This window comes from Miscanthus floridulus, chromosome 8, assembly GCF_019320115.1.
Source record: "Miscanthus floridulus cultivar M001 chromosome 8, ASM1932011v1, whole genome shotgun sequence".
NCBI classification, from domain to species: domain Eukaryota; kingdom Viridiplantae; phylum Streptophyta; class Magnoliopsida; order Poales; family Poaceae; genus Miscanthus; species Miscanthus floridulus.
In genome coordinates this window covers 95,355,122-95,373,985 of record NC_089587.1, presented here as the reverse complement: position 1 = coordinate 95,373,985, position 18,864 = coordinate 95,355,122, and the positions used below count along the sequence as shown (strand labels likewise).

Genomic DNA, 18,864 nt, shown 5'->3' with positions numbered 1-18,864 from the left:
TTTAGAGGAGCAATTTTTGAGAGTAGCCTTCGACAAATGGTTGTGTGCACCCTTTGGACATTTGGTTTTCATGCATGTTAGCTTATCAATTCAACAAGAACTTTAGGATTGATAAGAAAGTTACTACACATATAATTTTTTGTTAAGAAAAATTCAAACATCTTGATAAGTGGAGAAGGTTAGTGTAAACCAAATATGGCTACACCTTCATATAGTCTTTCAGATTCCTTTGGAACAAACACTAATTATAAGGCTTAAATATTAATGTCCTTAGAGCAATAATACTGGTGATGTGTAACTTTCACAGTTTAGGAGCCTCCTTGAACAACTCTTTAAAAAGTCCTCTAAAATGGAAAAAAATGAATTAAAGATGATCTCCATCACATTCATCTCAATATACATAACCAAACAAACAAGCTACATAGAGGCTGCATACCAACCTTAGAGTAAGTTAGTATGGTGTGTAACCTTCAAAATTTAGGAGCCTCCATGGTCAATTTGGTGCAATAAGCCTTATAAAAGGGAGAAAGATCACACTCATCTGAAAATATAATATTTAGCCAAAGAAACAAGCTAGAAAATTAGAAGGTTCCTAGTTAACAACGTTCAAATAAGGAAATGGTGTGCATCTCCTTTCAGAATTGGGAACCTCCACAAGAAACTTGGTGAAAAATAGCTGCAAGAATGGTCTTCATTCGGAAAAGAGCAAGGAAGAGATTTATATTTCCAATCAGATCAGAAAACCCTACTATCTGATTAGTTTTCCTTTCGCAATGTCACTGCCATTACATATTATAGATATTACATATCCTTTTCATTGTCACTGACACGTACAGATGACACAGATTACAAGTTTGCAATCAAGAGATTTATTGGCTGCCACCAAACACATACACACGTCTGATGATCACTATTTAAGATATGGGGCCTCTCTCTCCAATACAACTATATCAACCTAGCCGACTATTTTGTTCCTTGATAACACCCGGTCCACACACAGAACAGGTACAACACACAGTGGTATTTCTTTCATAAAAATAGAGGAGCCATTAATTTTCTATAGGAAGAAGGTGAAGAAGCAGCAAACTGAAAGAAGGCTTCACTTGCACAAATACTTGAGAATACCAGGGATGTGGATTCTGGTGAAGTAATCGTCCCAGTCGACTGTCTTAGGGTCGAAATTGAACATTTGATCCTCAGGGGTCTTCATCGGCATCGTCAGCCTCAGCCGCTCCAGGTTCATGTCATCGAAGCTTCATCACCATCACGCAAGAAAAGAAATGTAGCTCTTTTTAATTAATTCAAGAATATAGATGCGTGGTTCTTAGGCCCTGTTTAGTTCTACTTTATTTTGCCAAATTTTTCAAGATTCCCCGTCACATCGAATCTTTGGACGCATGTATGAAGCATTAAATATAAATAAAAAATAAAACTAATTACACAGTTTAGACGAAATCCACGAGACGAATCTTTTAAGCCTAATTAGACTATGATTAGACACTAATTGCCAAATAACAACGAAAAGCGCTACAGTTGCATTTTGCAAAAAATTTTGCATCTAAACTGAGCCTTAGCTTAATTTGCTGAATCAATTTTTATATATGAAATGAGGGAGTCGTAATATATAGTTTTTATGTGAACATTATGTATGTTTACCATCCTTTGAAGAAGGCGAAGGGGCCGTAGACGTCAACGAGATGCATCACAAACTTGTACTTGCGGTTGAGGTCGTTGTAGAGCCGTGAGAAGAGCCCACAGAGCAGCAGATTCACCAAGTGCAGAATCTGTATTACCATCATATATCAGTTTTTTTTAGGAAACACCATCATATATCAGTTGATAGCAAAATCAAGGCACACATGTCGATCTAACCGTATCGTACCTCTAGTGGTATCTTGTAGGTGAGGATCATGTAGAGGTGGAACCTAGCGATGGTGTTGAAGAAGTACATCTCCCTGGTGGGGATGACCCTGCCGTCCTTCCCAACGCGCGGGTTATCGTAGAAATGTCGTCGTCCAGACTGGTAGAGCACGTCGTAGGTGGCCGGGTTGCGCAGCGACGAGGTGACATGGTACACCACCTGCGGCGCGGCCTTCTCCCCGGAGTGCGCCACCACGGCAGCCATCATGGCGTTGACCACCATGTCCCCCGGGATGACGTCCATGACGAGGCCGAGGTCGGCGAGGAAGCACGACAGGTTCTGCTTGGCGTAGCCGATGATGATGCTGTCGATGGTGCGCGTGCCCTGCATCCACCCGGGCACCGGGTCGTCCCGGACGCTGGTGATGATGCTGGGCCGCATCACCACCACGGGGATGTCGCTGTCGCCGCTGCCGCCGCCGCGGCGGAGCTGCTGGCCCAGGACCACCTCCCCCATGGCCTTGGTGAACACGTACGTGTTGGACCACCCGAAGTGCCGCGCCCGCTGCAGGCCCAGCTCCTTCATCGCCTTCCGCTCCGTCATCTTGTCGGTGTGCGCGTCGCCGCCGTCGCCGTCGCTGGTGGCGTTCGCCATCGCCAGCGACTTCTTCACCTCCTTGACCAGGCGCAGCTCCGTGTCCACGTCCAGGTACGTGCCCTCGCGCAGCGAATCGCCAGGCTTGATGGGCTTCTCCACGATCAGGCCCTCCCTGAAGCCCGAGACGAACGCAGTGGAGACGTGCATGAGCAGCTTGAGCCTGGCGCACTGCTTGGCGAACGTGCACTGGTGCTTCACTCCCATCACGTTTACATCCAGCGAAACATCATATCTGCATCCATATGCATCAAAGTTCAAAATATACCATTCGCAAAAAAAAAAAAAAAAAATCAAAATATTCATAAATACATTCAAATATCGTTCAAAGAAGAGAGAACAATTTTCTCATGCATTATTCAAATATACTTCACCACCTTTCGTAGAAGTTGGTGGTTGCTGCGATGTTGACGATGACGTCGGTGTCCTTGGCCAGCGCGTCCAGCACGGGTGGCTCCAGGCCCAGGCCGTCGTATATGATGTCTCCGGCCAAAGCGACAACCTTCTCGTCCACGAACTGCTGGAACCCCTTGCCATGCTTCTCTCTCAGCAGGCCGAACAGCTCTGTGTCTATCACCTGTAGGGCCCCTTCGGTTAGCCCGGAACTATTCCGGCTTATTATCAACATTATATAAATTAGTGAATTAGTGAATCATTCCAACTAAGAATCGCTCCAAAGACTTTCCTGAATAACCGAACGAACCCGTAGTGTGTATTCGATCCATGCATGCACACACTATCCACTCACACACGCTCGCAAAAATAATTTATTACCCCTATAAATCTAGTTAGATTTAAAATAAATTGACTTAGCAAAAAACAAGATATGCAGTAATTTTAGGACAGAGCGAGTACTACAAGAATCTCTAAGTAGATACAAGGTGAAAAGAAGCATTGTCACTCATATGGCCCATGACCTGTTATACACATGCTGTGTATACTCCCAGCTAGGACTACAAGCAAATAAATACTGTATGTTCTGTTCCAGTACAGTACTGCTACTCTGCTAGTATGTTTTTTTTTTTTTACTTTTACCTAATTGATCGATGAATTATTGGAGGTTGTTGTCGTATGCATAGAGCGAGGTGGACCACGACCATTTAGAGGCAGGAAGGAAGCATAGCAAGTCAAGAAAAGAAATGAATTCTCATTTACGCAAACAGTACGTCACCAACACCAACTAGCCTGCATATGGCTCATTCAATACTCCTGATTGCTGCAGTACTGTAGCAGCTAAGTATAAGGCACTGTTTAGATCCCACCCAAAAACCAAAAATTTTCAAGATTCCCCGTCACATCAAATCTTGCGGCACATGCATGGAGCATTAAATGTAGGTAAAAAGAATAACTAATTGCACAGTTTGCCTGTAATTGGCGAGACGAATCTTTTAAGCCTAAATAGTCCATAATTGAATATTTTTTGTCAAATACAAACGAAAGTGCAACAGTAGCCGAAAGCCAAAAATTTTCGGAACTAAACGCGCCCTAAGCTAAATTTTAGCCGGCTAAAAGTTCTCTCAGCTAAGCTAGCCCTATTCGCTTGAACTTATCATGGTACAATATTTTTCTCTCATAACAAATCAGCGAACAGTGTTTTTCAGCCTAGCTTATCAGCGAAACGAATAGGACCGAGGTGTTTGAATCCTCCAGCTAATAGAATCAGTTAAACTTTAGTGGGTTAGCTAAGTTGAAGTAGCTAAACTTTAGCTGGTCTTTAGGTGGATTGTTTGAATCCTTAGCGGTTAAATTTAGCTAACTAAATTTTAGTTGGTCAAAACACTGCAGCAAGTACCGTAGTTACAGTACATCAGCAGTCGGGAATCTTTAAGCAGCAATCAGGAATCTTTAATCAGGAATCAGTAAAAAGGTGGCTCTTCTCCGGCTCCTGGAGAAGCACACCGTTTTTACTAAGGGCTTGTTTGGCACGGCTCCTTCCGAGGGGCTCCTCCGGAGGAGCCGGAGCCGTTTTGGAGGAGCCACAAATTATGACTCCTCCAAAACGGCTCCGGCTCCTCTGTTTTTTACTGAAAAACGACTCCTCCAGAAAAATGTTTGGCAGAGCTCCTCTGGAGGAGCCGGAGCCGGAGAGGAGCCCTGCCAAACAAGCCCTAAACAGGCAAACTCTCAGCAGCTTCTTACTTACCCGAAGCTCTTTAAAAGATGTAGGAGTATTTATAGGAGGTGTACGTGTTGGTGCGCGTGAAGCTGGAAAACAAGTTTTTATCAGCTCTCTGAGCATTTTTTCTTCTCTCAAGGCTCTCAGCCATTCATGATCAGAAATTGTTTAGCTAAATATTTTATCAAAATGATTTTAGCTTTACCAATAAAGTTAAGCTAAAAAAAACTGCTAGCTTTAATTACCCAGCGCCAGCGGGGCAGTACTACTTGACTGGCTTTTGTGCACTGATCTAGCAATAGGCTATGGCAAGATGAAGATGACTGCTAGTGCTAGGACAGGCAAAATTAAAGTGCCGCTGGACTACTGCCGGCCGCGCGCAAGAGAAGTCAGATCCAGACATGCATTGCTTGGAGCCTGCCGGCCGCGCGCAAGAGAAGTCAGATCCAGACATGCATTGCTTGGAGCCTGCCGGACTAGCTAGCTAGCCGCCGGAGTAGGTGTGGCGCCATGAAGGAGAAGGTACGTACGGAGCATGCCTGCATGCAGCTAGTAGCGACTACTACTAGCCCCGATCCGTCCGCTCCAGCTGCCGCCGCCGGCCGGCTGATCCGTCGCAATTACTGCCACCCTCGGCCGGCCGGTCAGTCCTCCCCGCGCGCGGCATGGGCAACTGACAAAATGCTTCATCGTGCCTTGCCTTGCTCTACGGGGTGGGGTGACTGGGACCGCTCCAATAACTCTATCTCCACGAAAAATTGAAGTATGTGAAGTATCTTTTTAGTTGCTCTGGTAACTCCATTTTTTTTCTATAAACATATTACGTAGAGCTGAGACTATTTGGCTAAATAATATGGAGCGGAGCAGTTCCAAACACCCCAACGTGATGCGACATGCATATGCATGCATCATGAGACCATGCATGCATCTCGACCATCAATAGGATCGATCTCGATGCACAATGGAACGGACGCGGCTCATGATGTTTCCCTTATATTAATTCATTGCTCGGATGGATTATATAGCAGTATTATGGAGTAGGAGATTCAAGCACTTGACGCTTTTGGCAGTTTTTAAGAATCTACGGAGTAGCTTTTAGGAGTTAGGTGGGATCAAACAAACCGGTATTTGCTATCAGTTTTTGTCAAATTCTTAAAAACCATAAAACTGTTGATATCTAGTTTTTGCCATTTTTTTTGTAACCCATAGAGCAATAAATAAAATTAGATTCTTAAAAACTTAGATCAAACACCTTCACCGATTTTTGCTCATAATCTAGATTTTAGAAACCTGAGATCCAAACACCATCACCGATTTTTGTTCATAATCCAGATTTTAGAACCTAAAAGCAAAAACTGGTTTTTAAGACACGGCTAGGTCGCGGCCGGTTGGGAAATAAAAGGGATCGTTACCGGCCGTATGCAAGCAACATATGTCACTGTATGTAACCTTTCCGTCCTCATGCATTGAATGCAATGCAACTGTTTGAACAAAGCAGTCACAATTGCATGACAACGACGTGCACACTATTGAACACACTGCAGCAATAAATTAACGTACGTACACTCGTTTCTTAAGTTATTAAGGAATAAAGGGAGCACTGCGCATCACTAATAACAATTAATGGAGACATAACTTAATTAAGCAGGATTGAAGAACGCGATGGCAACTATACTAGCTAGCAGTAATAGACACATCGTTAACGAAGAGGATGATGAGTGTGCATGCAGGTTAAAAATGAAGACGACTAGCTATTTACCTCTTGCTGGACGCGCTGCTTTGCAGATGGCTCGTCGATCGCACGTACAACAAGGTAAATCTTGTGGACGTCAGGCTGCACCCGCAATATCTTCTCCACAAGAACTACATCATGAATGGATGTAGATATGTTACATGCACATCTTCTTATAGAAATCCTGCACCTAAAAGAGGACCAGACAGCGTGGCCACGTAGCCTGCTTTTTGAGGCCGTTCGATCGGCGCGTGGACAGTCTAGATCGGGCGAGCAGTGGTCATTTTGCAAAAAAAAAAACCCTTCTATTTTTCGAAAATCAACCACGCTCTAGAGACCCTCTTAGTATATTTTTTAAAAAACACCTCAGATTATTTCAAAATCAAACCGCAGTCTAGATCGGATGGGCTAATGGTTTTTTGCAAACAAGACCTTCTCTTTATCGAAAATCAACCTATGCTTCAGAGACCCTCTCAACAATTTTTGCGAAAACCTCCTCAGATTTTACTCAAATCAACATTCAAGCCACCTTTGATTATCTCTTTTAAAAAAATAGCTAAAACTTTAAAATTGTATAGTAAATCATAGAAAAATTGTAAATTAGAAAATCAAGTTGATCTGAAATCCTCACTGAGTAGAATTATGCAGTGCATCCATAATATGGCATGTTTTAATAAGAAAATTTTCATATAAACTTTTATCTATGCTTTTTAGGGGTAAATAAAATTATACCTTCATGATGATAAAGTCTCAAAAATACATAAAAATCATATAAATAAATAAAAAATTCTGAGTTTCTCATCACTATACCTATATTCATATTGCCACTGGCCTAATCGAAAGGGAAGGCGCGGCGGTGTAAATCTTTTATACTCCCGAAGTAATTATATTTTATTCTTCATAAAAAAGATTATGATAGAAACTTAGGAGCATATTCTTCTGCCTCGGACCAGAAATTTTAACTCTTTACCGGTGTCTACGCCTCACGCTCATAAATTACAATCACACCTTATAATCTGGAAATGGCGTAGGTTGTTTCACATGTGGCTCTTCTTTTTCATTTTCCAATTCACATACATGGCTAATTGCAGGTTCTCCAAGACATCGGAACAAAGGCTTTTATATAAACAAATAAAGTTGCACCTCAATAATATATCATTATCTGAACAATCCTTTCTCTTTGTTAAGGAATAAAACATTTATACTCCCACAAAGAGCATATTACATAGTTCTAAAATTCATTTCAATGTGATCCTCTGTGCTTTCATTTAGGTATGAATAGTGAACTATCAACTGTCTTCCGTGTATATTTCTATGTTCTGCTATCCATTGCAATACTAGTCCAAATCTAGAGGAGGTGTCCAGGGCAGGCGGAAGAAACTAATAAACTAATAAATCATTACTACTACTATCCAACAAAAGGCGGAAGAAGCTATCACATGTTGGTTCGTTGGTTTGGGCTGGTTTGACTTATAAACCATGACTGAAAGTATCGTTGACTGGTTTGGTATAAGAGAAAAATATTATTTATTGGCTGCCATGACTTATAATCCAAATACAAGCAAGCGAACGGGTTGTATATATCTACTACTACTTCTTCGATTACATCTGCAAAGATACAGTACACACTTAATGACTTGTATATATAGGTATAGAAGCTACACATACTCTTTCCAAGAAAGCCTGTTGAGCCGGTGACGAGGATGCACTTGCCCTTGAAGTAGTCTATGATCCTCGCCGCGTCCATGCTATCCACCATCATCGTCTCCTCGCCGCCGGCGATCGTTTTGCCTTTGCCTACGATCGAGATCGACTCTCAAGCTAGCGAACCCGGCCTCGCTAGCTCTTGACTGTTGTTTGATGAGGCAGCAGAGAGAAAGAAAGGAGACACTGCACTTCACTGACACAGAGAGAAGTTATAATAAAGAGATGGAGGGCAGATAGAGGACACGGAGAAGCAATGCAAGCACCAAATAAACAAAAATAAAAATAGGACGCATCTGCACAAATATACACGCAGACGCAGGGAGGAGGAGGAGGAGGAGGAGGAGGAAGTAGGCATGTTGCAGGAATTAAATGTAATGATGGTACTGTGCATGGTAGCGTGTGGGGTCAATCACTCGATACAAATTTAAACATGCGAGGACCGTCTCTGCAGTCTGCACCGGAATAAATTTTGGCAGACCATACGTAGCTGCACCGCTGCACCATGAGGAGCGCCTTACGTACAGTTGTGTACGTTTGACCGTAAATGATCGTAAATTTTTAGTTAGAATAGTATTTTTCTCTCACGCCAAACCAGCTGAACAGGTTGTATACTCCTTGTGTCCAAAGAAGAGTACGTTGGGTCTGTTCGCTTGTCTGAATTCTGAATGAATCTGGATGGTTTGGAGGAATACTGGATGAATTTGTGAGAGAAAAACACTGTTCCGGATGAAAAAATAAGCGGATCAAGCCGGGTTTAAGGGCACGCGAACGGGCGCTCCATTCACATGCTCTTAAACCCAGCTTGATCTGCTTATTTTTTCATCCGAAACGGTATTTTTCTCTCACAAATTCATCCAGCATTCCTCCAAACTATCCAGATTCATTCAGAATTCAGACAAGCGAACAGGCGTGTCAGTCTAACAAGCTTAAGTTTAATCAAATTTATTGTGAATAATATTAATATTTATGTTTTTAAATATAATTATAAGATTCGTGCTAGTCAAACTAGGGACCAGAGGCTAAGAAAACATAGAGAAAGACAATCGGAGAGATGGATAGGTTAGGAGTAGTCATCCTCTTATTATAGAGCTATTAAACAAACCCTAACATGCCCTTAAATATTTTGAATAGACCACTTAACTCTAGGGCCAAAATGGTCCAACTTAAGATCCAAACATCCGATGCCTATGGGCTCTTCACGACTTTGCTTTGCCTCGATACAAGCTTCGCGATGACGCCACGTGCGTCCTCCCGTTCCTATCATAACTCCAATTGGGTTTTGTTTACACCAAAATTTGGAAAGAAGAACGTGGGAACTCGAAACTTTCAAGATCATGTCAATCGAGGGAAAGATTGCATAAGGATCGATATCAACTGATTTAGATGCACCGGAATCGGCTCTTCGAATAACGTCAGCAGATAACGACAATGAGCTACGGTTGACGTCGGGGAAAACATGTCGGACTCTAAAAAAGAGAAAGATTAGGGTCCAAGTTATCTTAAATTAGGAATGTTTTATTATATACCAAAGATTCATGCTTAGGCTCCGGGTATAAATATTGGACCCCGACTATTGTAAAAGAACATCCAATCAATCAATATAAGTTACTTTCTTTTTCGGCTCCGTGCCAACCCATAGGAGTAGGAGTAGGAGTAGAGTAGAATCCGACAAGTTCTTCAACAAGCAGGGCTGCATCGGTCCGACCGACCTCCGACTTATTTGTAAGTACCGTCATGGCTTATACTTTGATTTGTACGGCTGCATCGATCCGATCGACCTTCACTGCGAGCTCTAGTATAAGCTAGTTATCGACTCTTGTCTAATTCAAGTACGACTGCATCGATCCGGTCGACCTTCACTGCTCGAACTAGATTAAGGTCAAGTTACAGCTCTACCTAAGGGTGGCGTCCTTCGGGTAGATTTATTAAGTTACCGATCTTGCTGATGTTCTTATTGATATTAGTTTGCAGTAGCATCAATCTGCCCTATTAAGATCGATCTAGATCGGCCTCATATCCTTTTAGTCCATCATTTGCTTTGTCACAACATGATTTTTCTTACTCTAAGCGATGGGTTATGTTTCATCGGCTGTTCTATTTCGATCTTGATCGTGCATAGTACGCAGTTAAGGCGTGTATGATCTTGAAGAGGTTTGCTGGTTAGTTAAATCTGGTCTATAGTTCGCTATTATGGCTGTAACGATCCGATCGATCCCCACTGATGACACTATAGACTAAAGGAAGCTAGTTAGTAGATTTGTTCTTGATTAGGCATGACCTTAACTATTTGCTATGCCTGCATCGACTAAATAGCCGATCACCTATGCTTTAACGCCTACAGTGTGCGACCATGATTCTGTTAAGCATGAATAGATCTGTGTACTTCAAGGGTTTGATTTGTTGTCTTTATCACGGCTGCATCGATCCGGTCGAACCCCACTATTAGAGATAGTAAGTTAAGTCTGATGAGTCCATAGGTTTATCCATGTGAAATAGTCTATTGTTCACACGCTGTAGTCCCTTTTCATCTGAATTGGCTATTTCAGCCGATTCGTTTGAGCCTTCACATATAGCATGTCTTTTGGAAAGCCTATCGAAGTATAGATGGTTTTACAGATTCTTCGGTTTTAGTTTGTTATTATCATCATAGCTGCCATCGATCCGGTCGAACCTCACTGTTGATGGTAACAGATTCGATTCAGAGCGTTTGTAGGTCTATTTGTATTAGATAGTCGATTTGTTTGCATGTTATATCCTTTCTTGATTAGATTCATCGGCTTAATGATTCACACTGGTAATATCCACCTAGCTGATGATCTCATTTACATATGCGGGCATTATACTTATCAACATAAAATCAATCGTGATCCATGAGCTTTATTGTTTGTAATAGCTGATTGCTGTGCGTATCGACTATTTAGTCGATTTTCCCGTCTGGCTGCTCCTGAAGTGGTATACTTAGAACTGTTTGGGCAATGACCGGCATATTCCACCTTAAATTACTGATAAACTTTCTCTTCTTGTTAATTATAGGTGAAATTGACTGGCATGCCTCGGGAGGAGTTCGTAGGGTCGACTGGTCCTGCGTTGAAGGCAAGCGAATCTCCAGCCTTGCTCTGTCAAGCAGATCCTTCCGGCTTGCTGTGTGTCGACATATTTTCGTGCTGACACATGTTTTGGCATGCCCAGTGGGACCCCACAATCGTCATACCGACTTACAACAACAATGATATCCTTATGGTGCCTTATGAAGACCTACCTGATAGAGATAAAGATGCCATCAACAAAGCTATAGAAGAATTTCAGAACAAGTGTTTATTGTCCTACACCAAGACATGGGAGAATAAAATTGTTCAGAAATATCCACTACCAAGAGTTCTGTTGCATGGGCAGACAAATGCAGATGAAGCTGAAGACAGGCGTTCCTTCATAGAGGCTATAAATAAATCTGTTCATGATGCCATGTCGAATCATAATGAAGTTTTCTTGAACACATTCCATAACACCATGAAAGAGGTATTTCATGGGTTTCCAGTTGATCAAGTTGGGTTGGCTTATTATAACATTCCACATCCATCAACTTAGGGGACTAATCAAGTCGGTACTAGCCATCAAGAAGCAGCGCCAGCTGGTAATGATGATGTCCAGGTAGTTCAGAGCTTATCTGAGCAAGTTCAAGGTGCTACTACTAATCAGATACAGTATAATCCTGGATCATCATAACAGTATGTGCAACAACCGACGAGGCAAGTTCAGAATCAAATGGTCAATTTTGGCGCATTAGGCCAGATATCGTCGGTGGCTTAAAGAATAGCGTCATCAGTGCAAAGGATTCATAGATATATAGATCATAATATCTATAACCAGAGACTTCAAGCAGCAAACCAACAAAGGACCTAGCAGATAGAGATTCCATAAGGGTATCATTATGGCACATATTACAACATCCTTCACATGATTCCAAATTCGGGGTATCAAGGTACTCAAAATTTTAATCCACAGATGGATCAGCAATCACAGAGAAATCCAAATTCAAATGCTGATGAATTGTTGCTTAGAATAACTGAGATGATGAAGAATCAGTTTGGTTTGAAGCCAAAAGGGCAGACCTTTTCGTACAAATGCTCATATCCAGAGTGGTATAATTTGGTCGCTCTTCCTGCAAATTACAGGCTTCCGGAGTTTGCTAAGTTCACTGGCCAAGATAGCACAAGCACAATAAAACATGTCAGTCTGTATTTTACACAGTTGGGTGAAGCAGCCATTGAAGAGGCCTATCGAGTTCATTTTTTCTCCTTGTCTCTGTCAGGGCCAGCCTTCACTTGGTTCTCATCACTGCCAGTTAATTCCATTGCCAATTGGACTGACCTAGAGAAGAAGTTTCATACATATTTTTATACTAGGACTGGAGAAAAAAAAATTACCGATTTGATGACTATAAGGCAGAGAACTAATGAATCAGGCACCGAGTTTCTTTAGAGGTTCTGAGTGACCAGAAATTTGTGCTTCTCATTGAACTTGACCGATGATCAGCTTGCTGCTTTGGCCATTCGAGGAATATTGCTAACATGGAGAGAGAAGCTGCTGGTACAAGAGTTTGACAATTTAGGTTAGTTGGCTTAATGAGTGGCAGCACTCAATAGCCAATTTCAGAACATGCGCGGAGATACCCGATTCCATAAGAATGCCGCAATTGCCGAAACCGATAATCCATGTTCGGTTGATGATGGCTATGGAGACGATGAAGAAGAAGAGGTTGTCACGGCTGAATGGAATTGGGGTAAGAAGATAGTAATGGTGCCAAATCCTTAGGGAAGAGGAGTCGAAGAGAGCTATGACTTCGATGTCACAAAATCAGACAAGCTCTTTGATTTTTTGCTTGAGAAGGGACAAATTAAGTTGCCCGATAATCATGTTATGTTGCCTCTCGATCAGTTAAAGAATAAGAAGTTCTGCAATTTTCACAACACCACTTCTCATTCTACTAATGTGTGTAGAGTTTTTTTGGCAGCATATACAGTGGGCTATTCAACAAGGAAGACTCAAATTTGATATGCCTCGAAAGATGAAAGTCGATGATAATCCTTTCCTAAGAGATCAGAACATGGTAGATGCTAGGCTACTCAAAGGGAAGACTAAGGTCTTAACATCAATTAGATCAAGAGAAACTAGAATAGTCAAACTCGAGACACAAATATCGGCTGATGAATATAGAGAAATTAGAAAGCGTCATGACCAACAAAAGAGCCGATATGAGCAGGGAGAGACGTCGAAGGATGGGGTGACAAGGCCATGTGTCACATCTTGAATTTTGTTGAGTAAATGGCAGCGATAGAAGGAAAAGGATTATCAGCGTTGGTTAGAATAGCAAGATTACCAACGTCAACAGGAAAAAGAGAGGTATCAAAGAAAGCAAGCTGAATCACATTAGAATTGTCCTTTCTTCAGACATTGCTAGAACGAAGGTTTGAAATTGCCAACCAGAAATAGCTGTCCGGAGTGCAGCGAGCAATATTGAGAGTTTAGGCAATCTCAAGCCAACCGTCGGTCTATCCATGCTCGAGATGAGTATCATCATAATATGGATCGGCACTTAAAAAATAGAAGTGTTCATGATCGGCTTGAGAAATGAGTTGTTGATCAAAATTGGGCTGATTATGAAGAAGAAAGTAATGAGGAAGAATATGTTTGGCAGAAAGGCCAATGGTGTCCAGGGGTCTGATAAGAAGCCAAAAAAAAGAGTGCAATGCCTAAGGAATAGAGAGCTAGAACAGCCTCAGGCGTCTGGCAAACCTCAAGTGTGACGTGCTAAGCAAATAGCCGATAGGGGCAACCATCGGCTAATATTCAGATGGCTTTTCTATTGTCGTCAGAATTTAGAGCTCCAGTGGACCAAGAAGTTTATTCAGATTTTGATGAATCTGAGTATGATGAAATAGTTGCCAACTTGACAGTTATATAGCAGGCTATATTCGATAAACCGGTCAAGCATCAACACTTAAAGGCTTTATATGTAAAAGGTTTTGTTGATGGGAAGCCGATGAACAAGATGTTGGTGGATAGAGGTGCTTCTGTCAATCTTATGCCTTTCACCACTTTTCGTAGGCTTGGCAAAGGGCCAGGGGATTTAATTGAAACTAATGTGATGCTTAAGGATTTTGGGGGTAATGCATCTAAGACCCTGAGGGGCAATGAACGTCGAATTGACAATCAGAAGCAAGACTTTGCTCACCACATTCGTCGTCATTGATGGAAAAGGGTCATACAGTTTACCCCTTGGTCATGATTGGATTCATGCAAACTTCTGTGTGCCATCAACCATGCATCAATGTTTGATTTAATGGCATTGAGATGATGTCGAGCTGGTTTGCGCTGATAAATCTGTGAGTATCGCAATAGCCGATCCAGTATATTGGGAGCTAGAAGACTTTGAGTGTTTTTCTGGCAAGCAATGGGAAGGAGGCTTCATTAAGATCAGTAATAAAAGCCAACAGCCAATCCAAGCAATCGGCTTTGAGAGTTTGTTTTAAATGGATAATCATGGCTTCGCGTCAGCCGGTGGATTAAGGAAGATAGACATTGGTCATGGAGATAAGCCTAAACCGATGTATATAAACGCTAAGTCGAATCCTAAGTACAAGTCAGAGTTGATAAATTTATTAAAGGGAATTTAAAGGTTGTTCTGCTTAATGAGATGCTTGGCCTAGATCGATCGATTGTTTAATCTTTGGTCTGAAGAGTTCTGGTGCAACCTGTTAAGGAGCGATTAAGGGAAAATGTTTGAAGGAATATTATCCTAGCGTTTGGATCAACACTCAATAGCCGATTCGTTTAGTCATCGGCTCTAATAGCTGGTACCAGAAGGGTATCGCTTCTAGTTCAAAATCAACCCCAAAAGGGAGAAAAGCCAATACGAGATGTGTGGCCTATAGAGCAAAAACAAACGCAAGAAAAAAATCATGACACTGTAGAAAGTACATAGATACAATCATGGAAAGGCAGAAGATTTTGTTCATTGATCAGTTCACCCTAAGTACAAACTAATCGAAGATATTATTTATCACATCCTGAGCGGATGTGATGTCCATGATGGCCTCCGTTGCATCAACAAACTCCGTGATCAAGTCTTCATGCTCCTCAGGGCTGTCGCCCATCGAGAAGACGGTCTCCATGGTATGGAGCTCATGCTCGGTCTAGACCTATGCTGCGGCCAGCGCCATCGACGCGCCATGACAGACACCATGGAGGGCGATCTCCTAAACATAGGCTGGAACATCATGGAGGCGAGCGTTGATGAGGGGGCCCCGAGCATTGATGACGTCTGTGGCTGCATTCACTGCTAGTTGGAGGGACTCCAACTGCACCATCAGGGCTAGCGATCACAGAAATAGGAGAGCTATCAAGATAAAGACAATGGAAATCAGAGTGAAGGTGCTCCTAGAATCCATCTTACCCGCCACCATGGCGTTAGATTCGGCCAACCATGCTGGAGTAGCACTGACATCTTCTTCGGTGGTGTGAAGGGCGACTTGAGAGACCCCAAGGTAGATCTCAAACTTGCCGTTTTCCTAAGTTGCCTCAGAATAATGGTCCTAGGCTGCCTTCCACTCCTGGAGGAAACACCGGGTGTCATCACCATTGTAACAGTCGGAGGAGTCCGACGACGAGGCCAGCGCAGAGGATGCAGCATCAGAGGCCTCGCCGGCTCTAGGAAGGGAATGAAGGCTATCATTCAAGATGAACCTATAAACAAGTCAGAAGAGATCATCGCCATGAATAGAGGATATCGGTCTTACCTCATACGTCAAAGGCGCTGGTTCACTGACATGTCCTCCTCTGGAATCTCCCCTGCCACACATTTGCCTCAGTTGTCTTCGTTGACCATTGGATCTATAAGAAGGGGAAGAAGGCTGCTAAAGAGTTTATGAGGGCAGAGAAATGCAAAGGAACAAGAGCGGTTGCAAATGTAGATGTGTTCGAGGCTGGAGCCCTCGACTGGTATTTGAAGCCATGAAGTGAAGAGGTGGATGCCTCAGGACGTGCAAAAGGCAACCGCAATTAATAGAAGGCAAAGCACCACCTCACTAATGCCGAAGAGAATACAACGTTTGGTGACTAAGGACAGAAGATCGAGGGGTTCTCTTAATAAAGGCCATGTTTTCAGACTTAATCAGATTAAGGTTAGAAGTCTGGAATCAACTATTTTCAAATTGGCTCTTTAGCCAAAAACAAGGAGTACAATGAGGAGACAAAAAGTATGGTTATCATTGATTCTACACAAGATACATGTTGATATATAGATTACAAGTCTAGAACATCCTGGATTGCTTTCAATACTTCTAGCCGGATAGCATAAACTTCTGTGATTTGTTGCTTGTCTTCTTTAGCTGATCCAGGAATGTCCTTGAGGCTACTACAGATGATCCAGCCTTCTCTGACTTTGGTCAGCAGTTCTTGTTTCTTTTGCTTGATGACATTGGGTATTTGAGCCAGGCTGGACTTATGGCGATCGATGGTAGCCTTTATGTTCTCCAGCTCCTCAAGTTCTGCATGCTTGATTTCCAATTAGGACAACTCTGGATCGATTCTGAGGGAGGAGTTCTTCAAATCATCAATTAGCTATGTTAGCTCTTTAGCCTCTTGCCTCTTGGAGTTCCTCTTGGTCAATAAAGCTTCATGGTCAGATAGGTTCCTCTAAGCCTTTTTCACCTTTAGGGCCTAATCTTCTATAATGGATAAAGGTGACAAGACTCTAGAGAGAACTGGGGATGGATTACCCTTAATAGCCAAGAAGACTCTTTGCATTGAATCAGTGTCTTGAGCCAAATCGGCTATATTCTTCTCAAACATTGGCAATATATCCCTTAGCCGATTTCTAGTCTCTTTTGACAAAGATCCCTTAGAGGAGGTGGCTGATGAGCTAATTTCATCTTCATCTAGATACTCCTCTTGAAAGAATAGCTCAGAGCTGGAAGATTGAGTGCCTGTATATAAAAAATCTTGATTAGGAGGATTGGATCAGTTTATAATAAATGAATGGTGAATTGGATACAATATCTTTTTTGTGGCAGCCTCTATCTAAAGAGATGGGATGACTGATGATGCACCAATGATGTCTGGTTGAATCGGCTCTGAACTTTCAATATTAGTATCTGCAGATATCAAGGGAATTTTTTAGTTCATAATTATTGTAGAAGGATAAAAGGGATATATGATTTTCTTACCATTGGTTGTATGGTGAATGGAGAATCGGCAGTATGAGTGTCAACAATAGGATCATTGTCAGTAGATGGACTACCAGACTCCTGCTCTTGCATGGGTGTTTCCTTAGAGAGTATCTGGCATGATAAATGGTTGGATGAAGAGTGAAAACTGAATAAAAATCAAGAATTTAAAGAAAATACCTTGGCAACATAGGGGGTAAAATGAAAGGAATTACATCTCCTGTTGTCTTGGAAGCATCGGTTTGTTTAAATGAAATTGGCTCCTTTTAAGGATCAGCCGATGAAGGTTTAGTTGGTGCTGAATCAAACACCTGGTATAATAGTTCCGCACCCAGAGCAGATTAGGACGCAATGGTTGATAACTGTGAAGAAATAGGATTAGAAATTGAATCTTAGTTTGAAAAGATGGATTGTTTAGCTGAGCAGTTGATGGTCTCGTTTTGCGGAGTTTTTTTCCTAGTAATGGTTTTTTGGGTTGTCCCTTAGGCTGCCTTGCGCTTTGAGGATTGATACATTATGATTACGGGGGCAACATGAGTTTTCATCAGCTTCTTCAATGGAGGCGCAACTAATCCTATTCTTGAAACTAGACATGGTGGCTGATAATCTATGGGGTGCCCTTTCCTGTCCAAGCTTGGGGGATCGATTTCGGTGTCCTAAAAAGGTCTGTTAGAACAGTTGGCTGGGGAGTTCATCGAAGAGTTTTTCTAAAGAATGAATAGTAAATTACCTCACCGTCGAAAGCAAACTCTCCATCCAGAGCTATGCATCTGGGATGGGCTGACCCACAAAAGAGATGGAAGTGCCATTCTTGCCACCAAGAGTCAAAAAGGTTGGAAGAGAAGTTGACTCTTGTCCAGTCATGCAAGTAAAGAGAAGGGAGATATGATCCTAGTTGTAAAACTCTAGTGGTTTCCATTACTTCACTGATACCTTCTCTGGGCCTCAGTATATCTTTGAAGAACAGTTGAGGAGATAATTGACCAAGACCAAACTTATGAGCTACAAAAGAAGGGTTGTAAAACTCATAGGTTGGAAGGTTACTTGGAAGGAAGGAGCCTGCAGCCATTTTGTCATGACTATGACGAAATTCGGCTAGAAGAACATAGGGCTTGATGAAGGAATTGAAGATTGTAGTCGTCGTCTCGTCCGAACAGCCTGATTCAAATCAAAATTTGAATGGGAAGATCAACTCATTGTTCTCATCCTTATCATAAGGTATCTAAGTCAGGATATCTGCATCAAACCCTCTGTAAATCCTTTTGAAGAGATGGCCAACATCGACATCAATTGTTATGGTCGATGCAGCCTCATCATAGCTCATGCACTGACGGGTTCTTCCTTCTTCACCTCTATATTCTTCATCAAAGTTGGAGGAAGGAAAACTCAAGTTTCTGAGATTAGGCCTTACAATCTTGTGCATATACAAGTTCAGCCATAGTTGTATCAACCACCAAAGGCCACTGATAGTATACACTAGTTCATTCTTTAGTAATTGGGCAGCTACCTGGTGCATCAGATGATAAGCAGCTCCTAACAGATACTTTCTAAGAGGAATATCCTTGCCTAC

At 42.2% G+C, this 18,864-nt stretch overlaps 1 protein-coding gene across 1 annotated transcript; it reads right to left on the bottom strand.

The window, feature by feature from the left end:
* Positions 1 to 846: 846 nt before the first annotated feature.
* LOC136477027 (fatty acyl-CoA reductase 1-like) lies at positions 847 to 8,417 on the bottom strand. The gene is made up of 6 exons (XM_066475035.1): positions 8,032 to 8,417; positions 6,391 to 6,494; positions 2,893 to 3,092; positions 1,883 to 2,750; positions 1,657 to 1,784; positions 847 to 1,253 (listed from the first exon to the last, which is right to left on the bottom strand). Exons 1-6 carry the CDS (start codon positions 8,123 to 8,125, stop codon positions 1,100 to 1,102), a joined length of 1,548 nt encoding a protein of 515 aa, XP_066331132.1. The 5' UTR covers positions 8,126 to 8,417; the 3' UTR covers positions 847 to 1,099.
* Positions 8,418 to 18,864: the final 10,447 nt, after the last annotated feature.

Bases quoted from the DNA above. Each gene is read 5' to 3' on its own strand.
- LOC136477027 (XM_066475035.1), bottom strand. From the start codon at position 8,125: ATGATGGTGGATAGCATGGACGCGGCGAGGATCATAGACTACTTCAAG. The intron at 1,785-1,882 runs GTACGATACGGT...ATGGTAATACAG, and splicing joins CCTACAAGATACCACTAGAG to ATTCTGCACTTGGTGAATCT. The intron at 1,254-1,656 runs GTAAACATACAT...ATGGTGATGAAG, and splicing joins TTCGCCTTCTTCAAAGGATG to CTTCGATGACATGAACCTGG.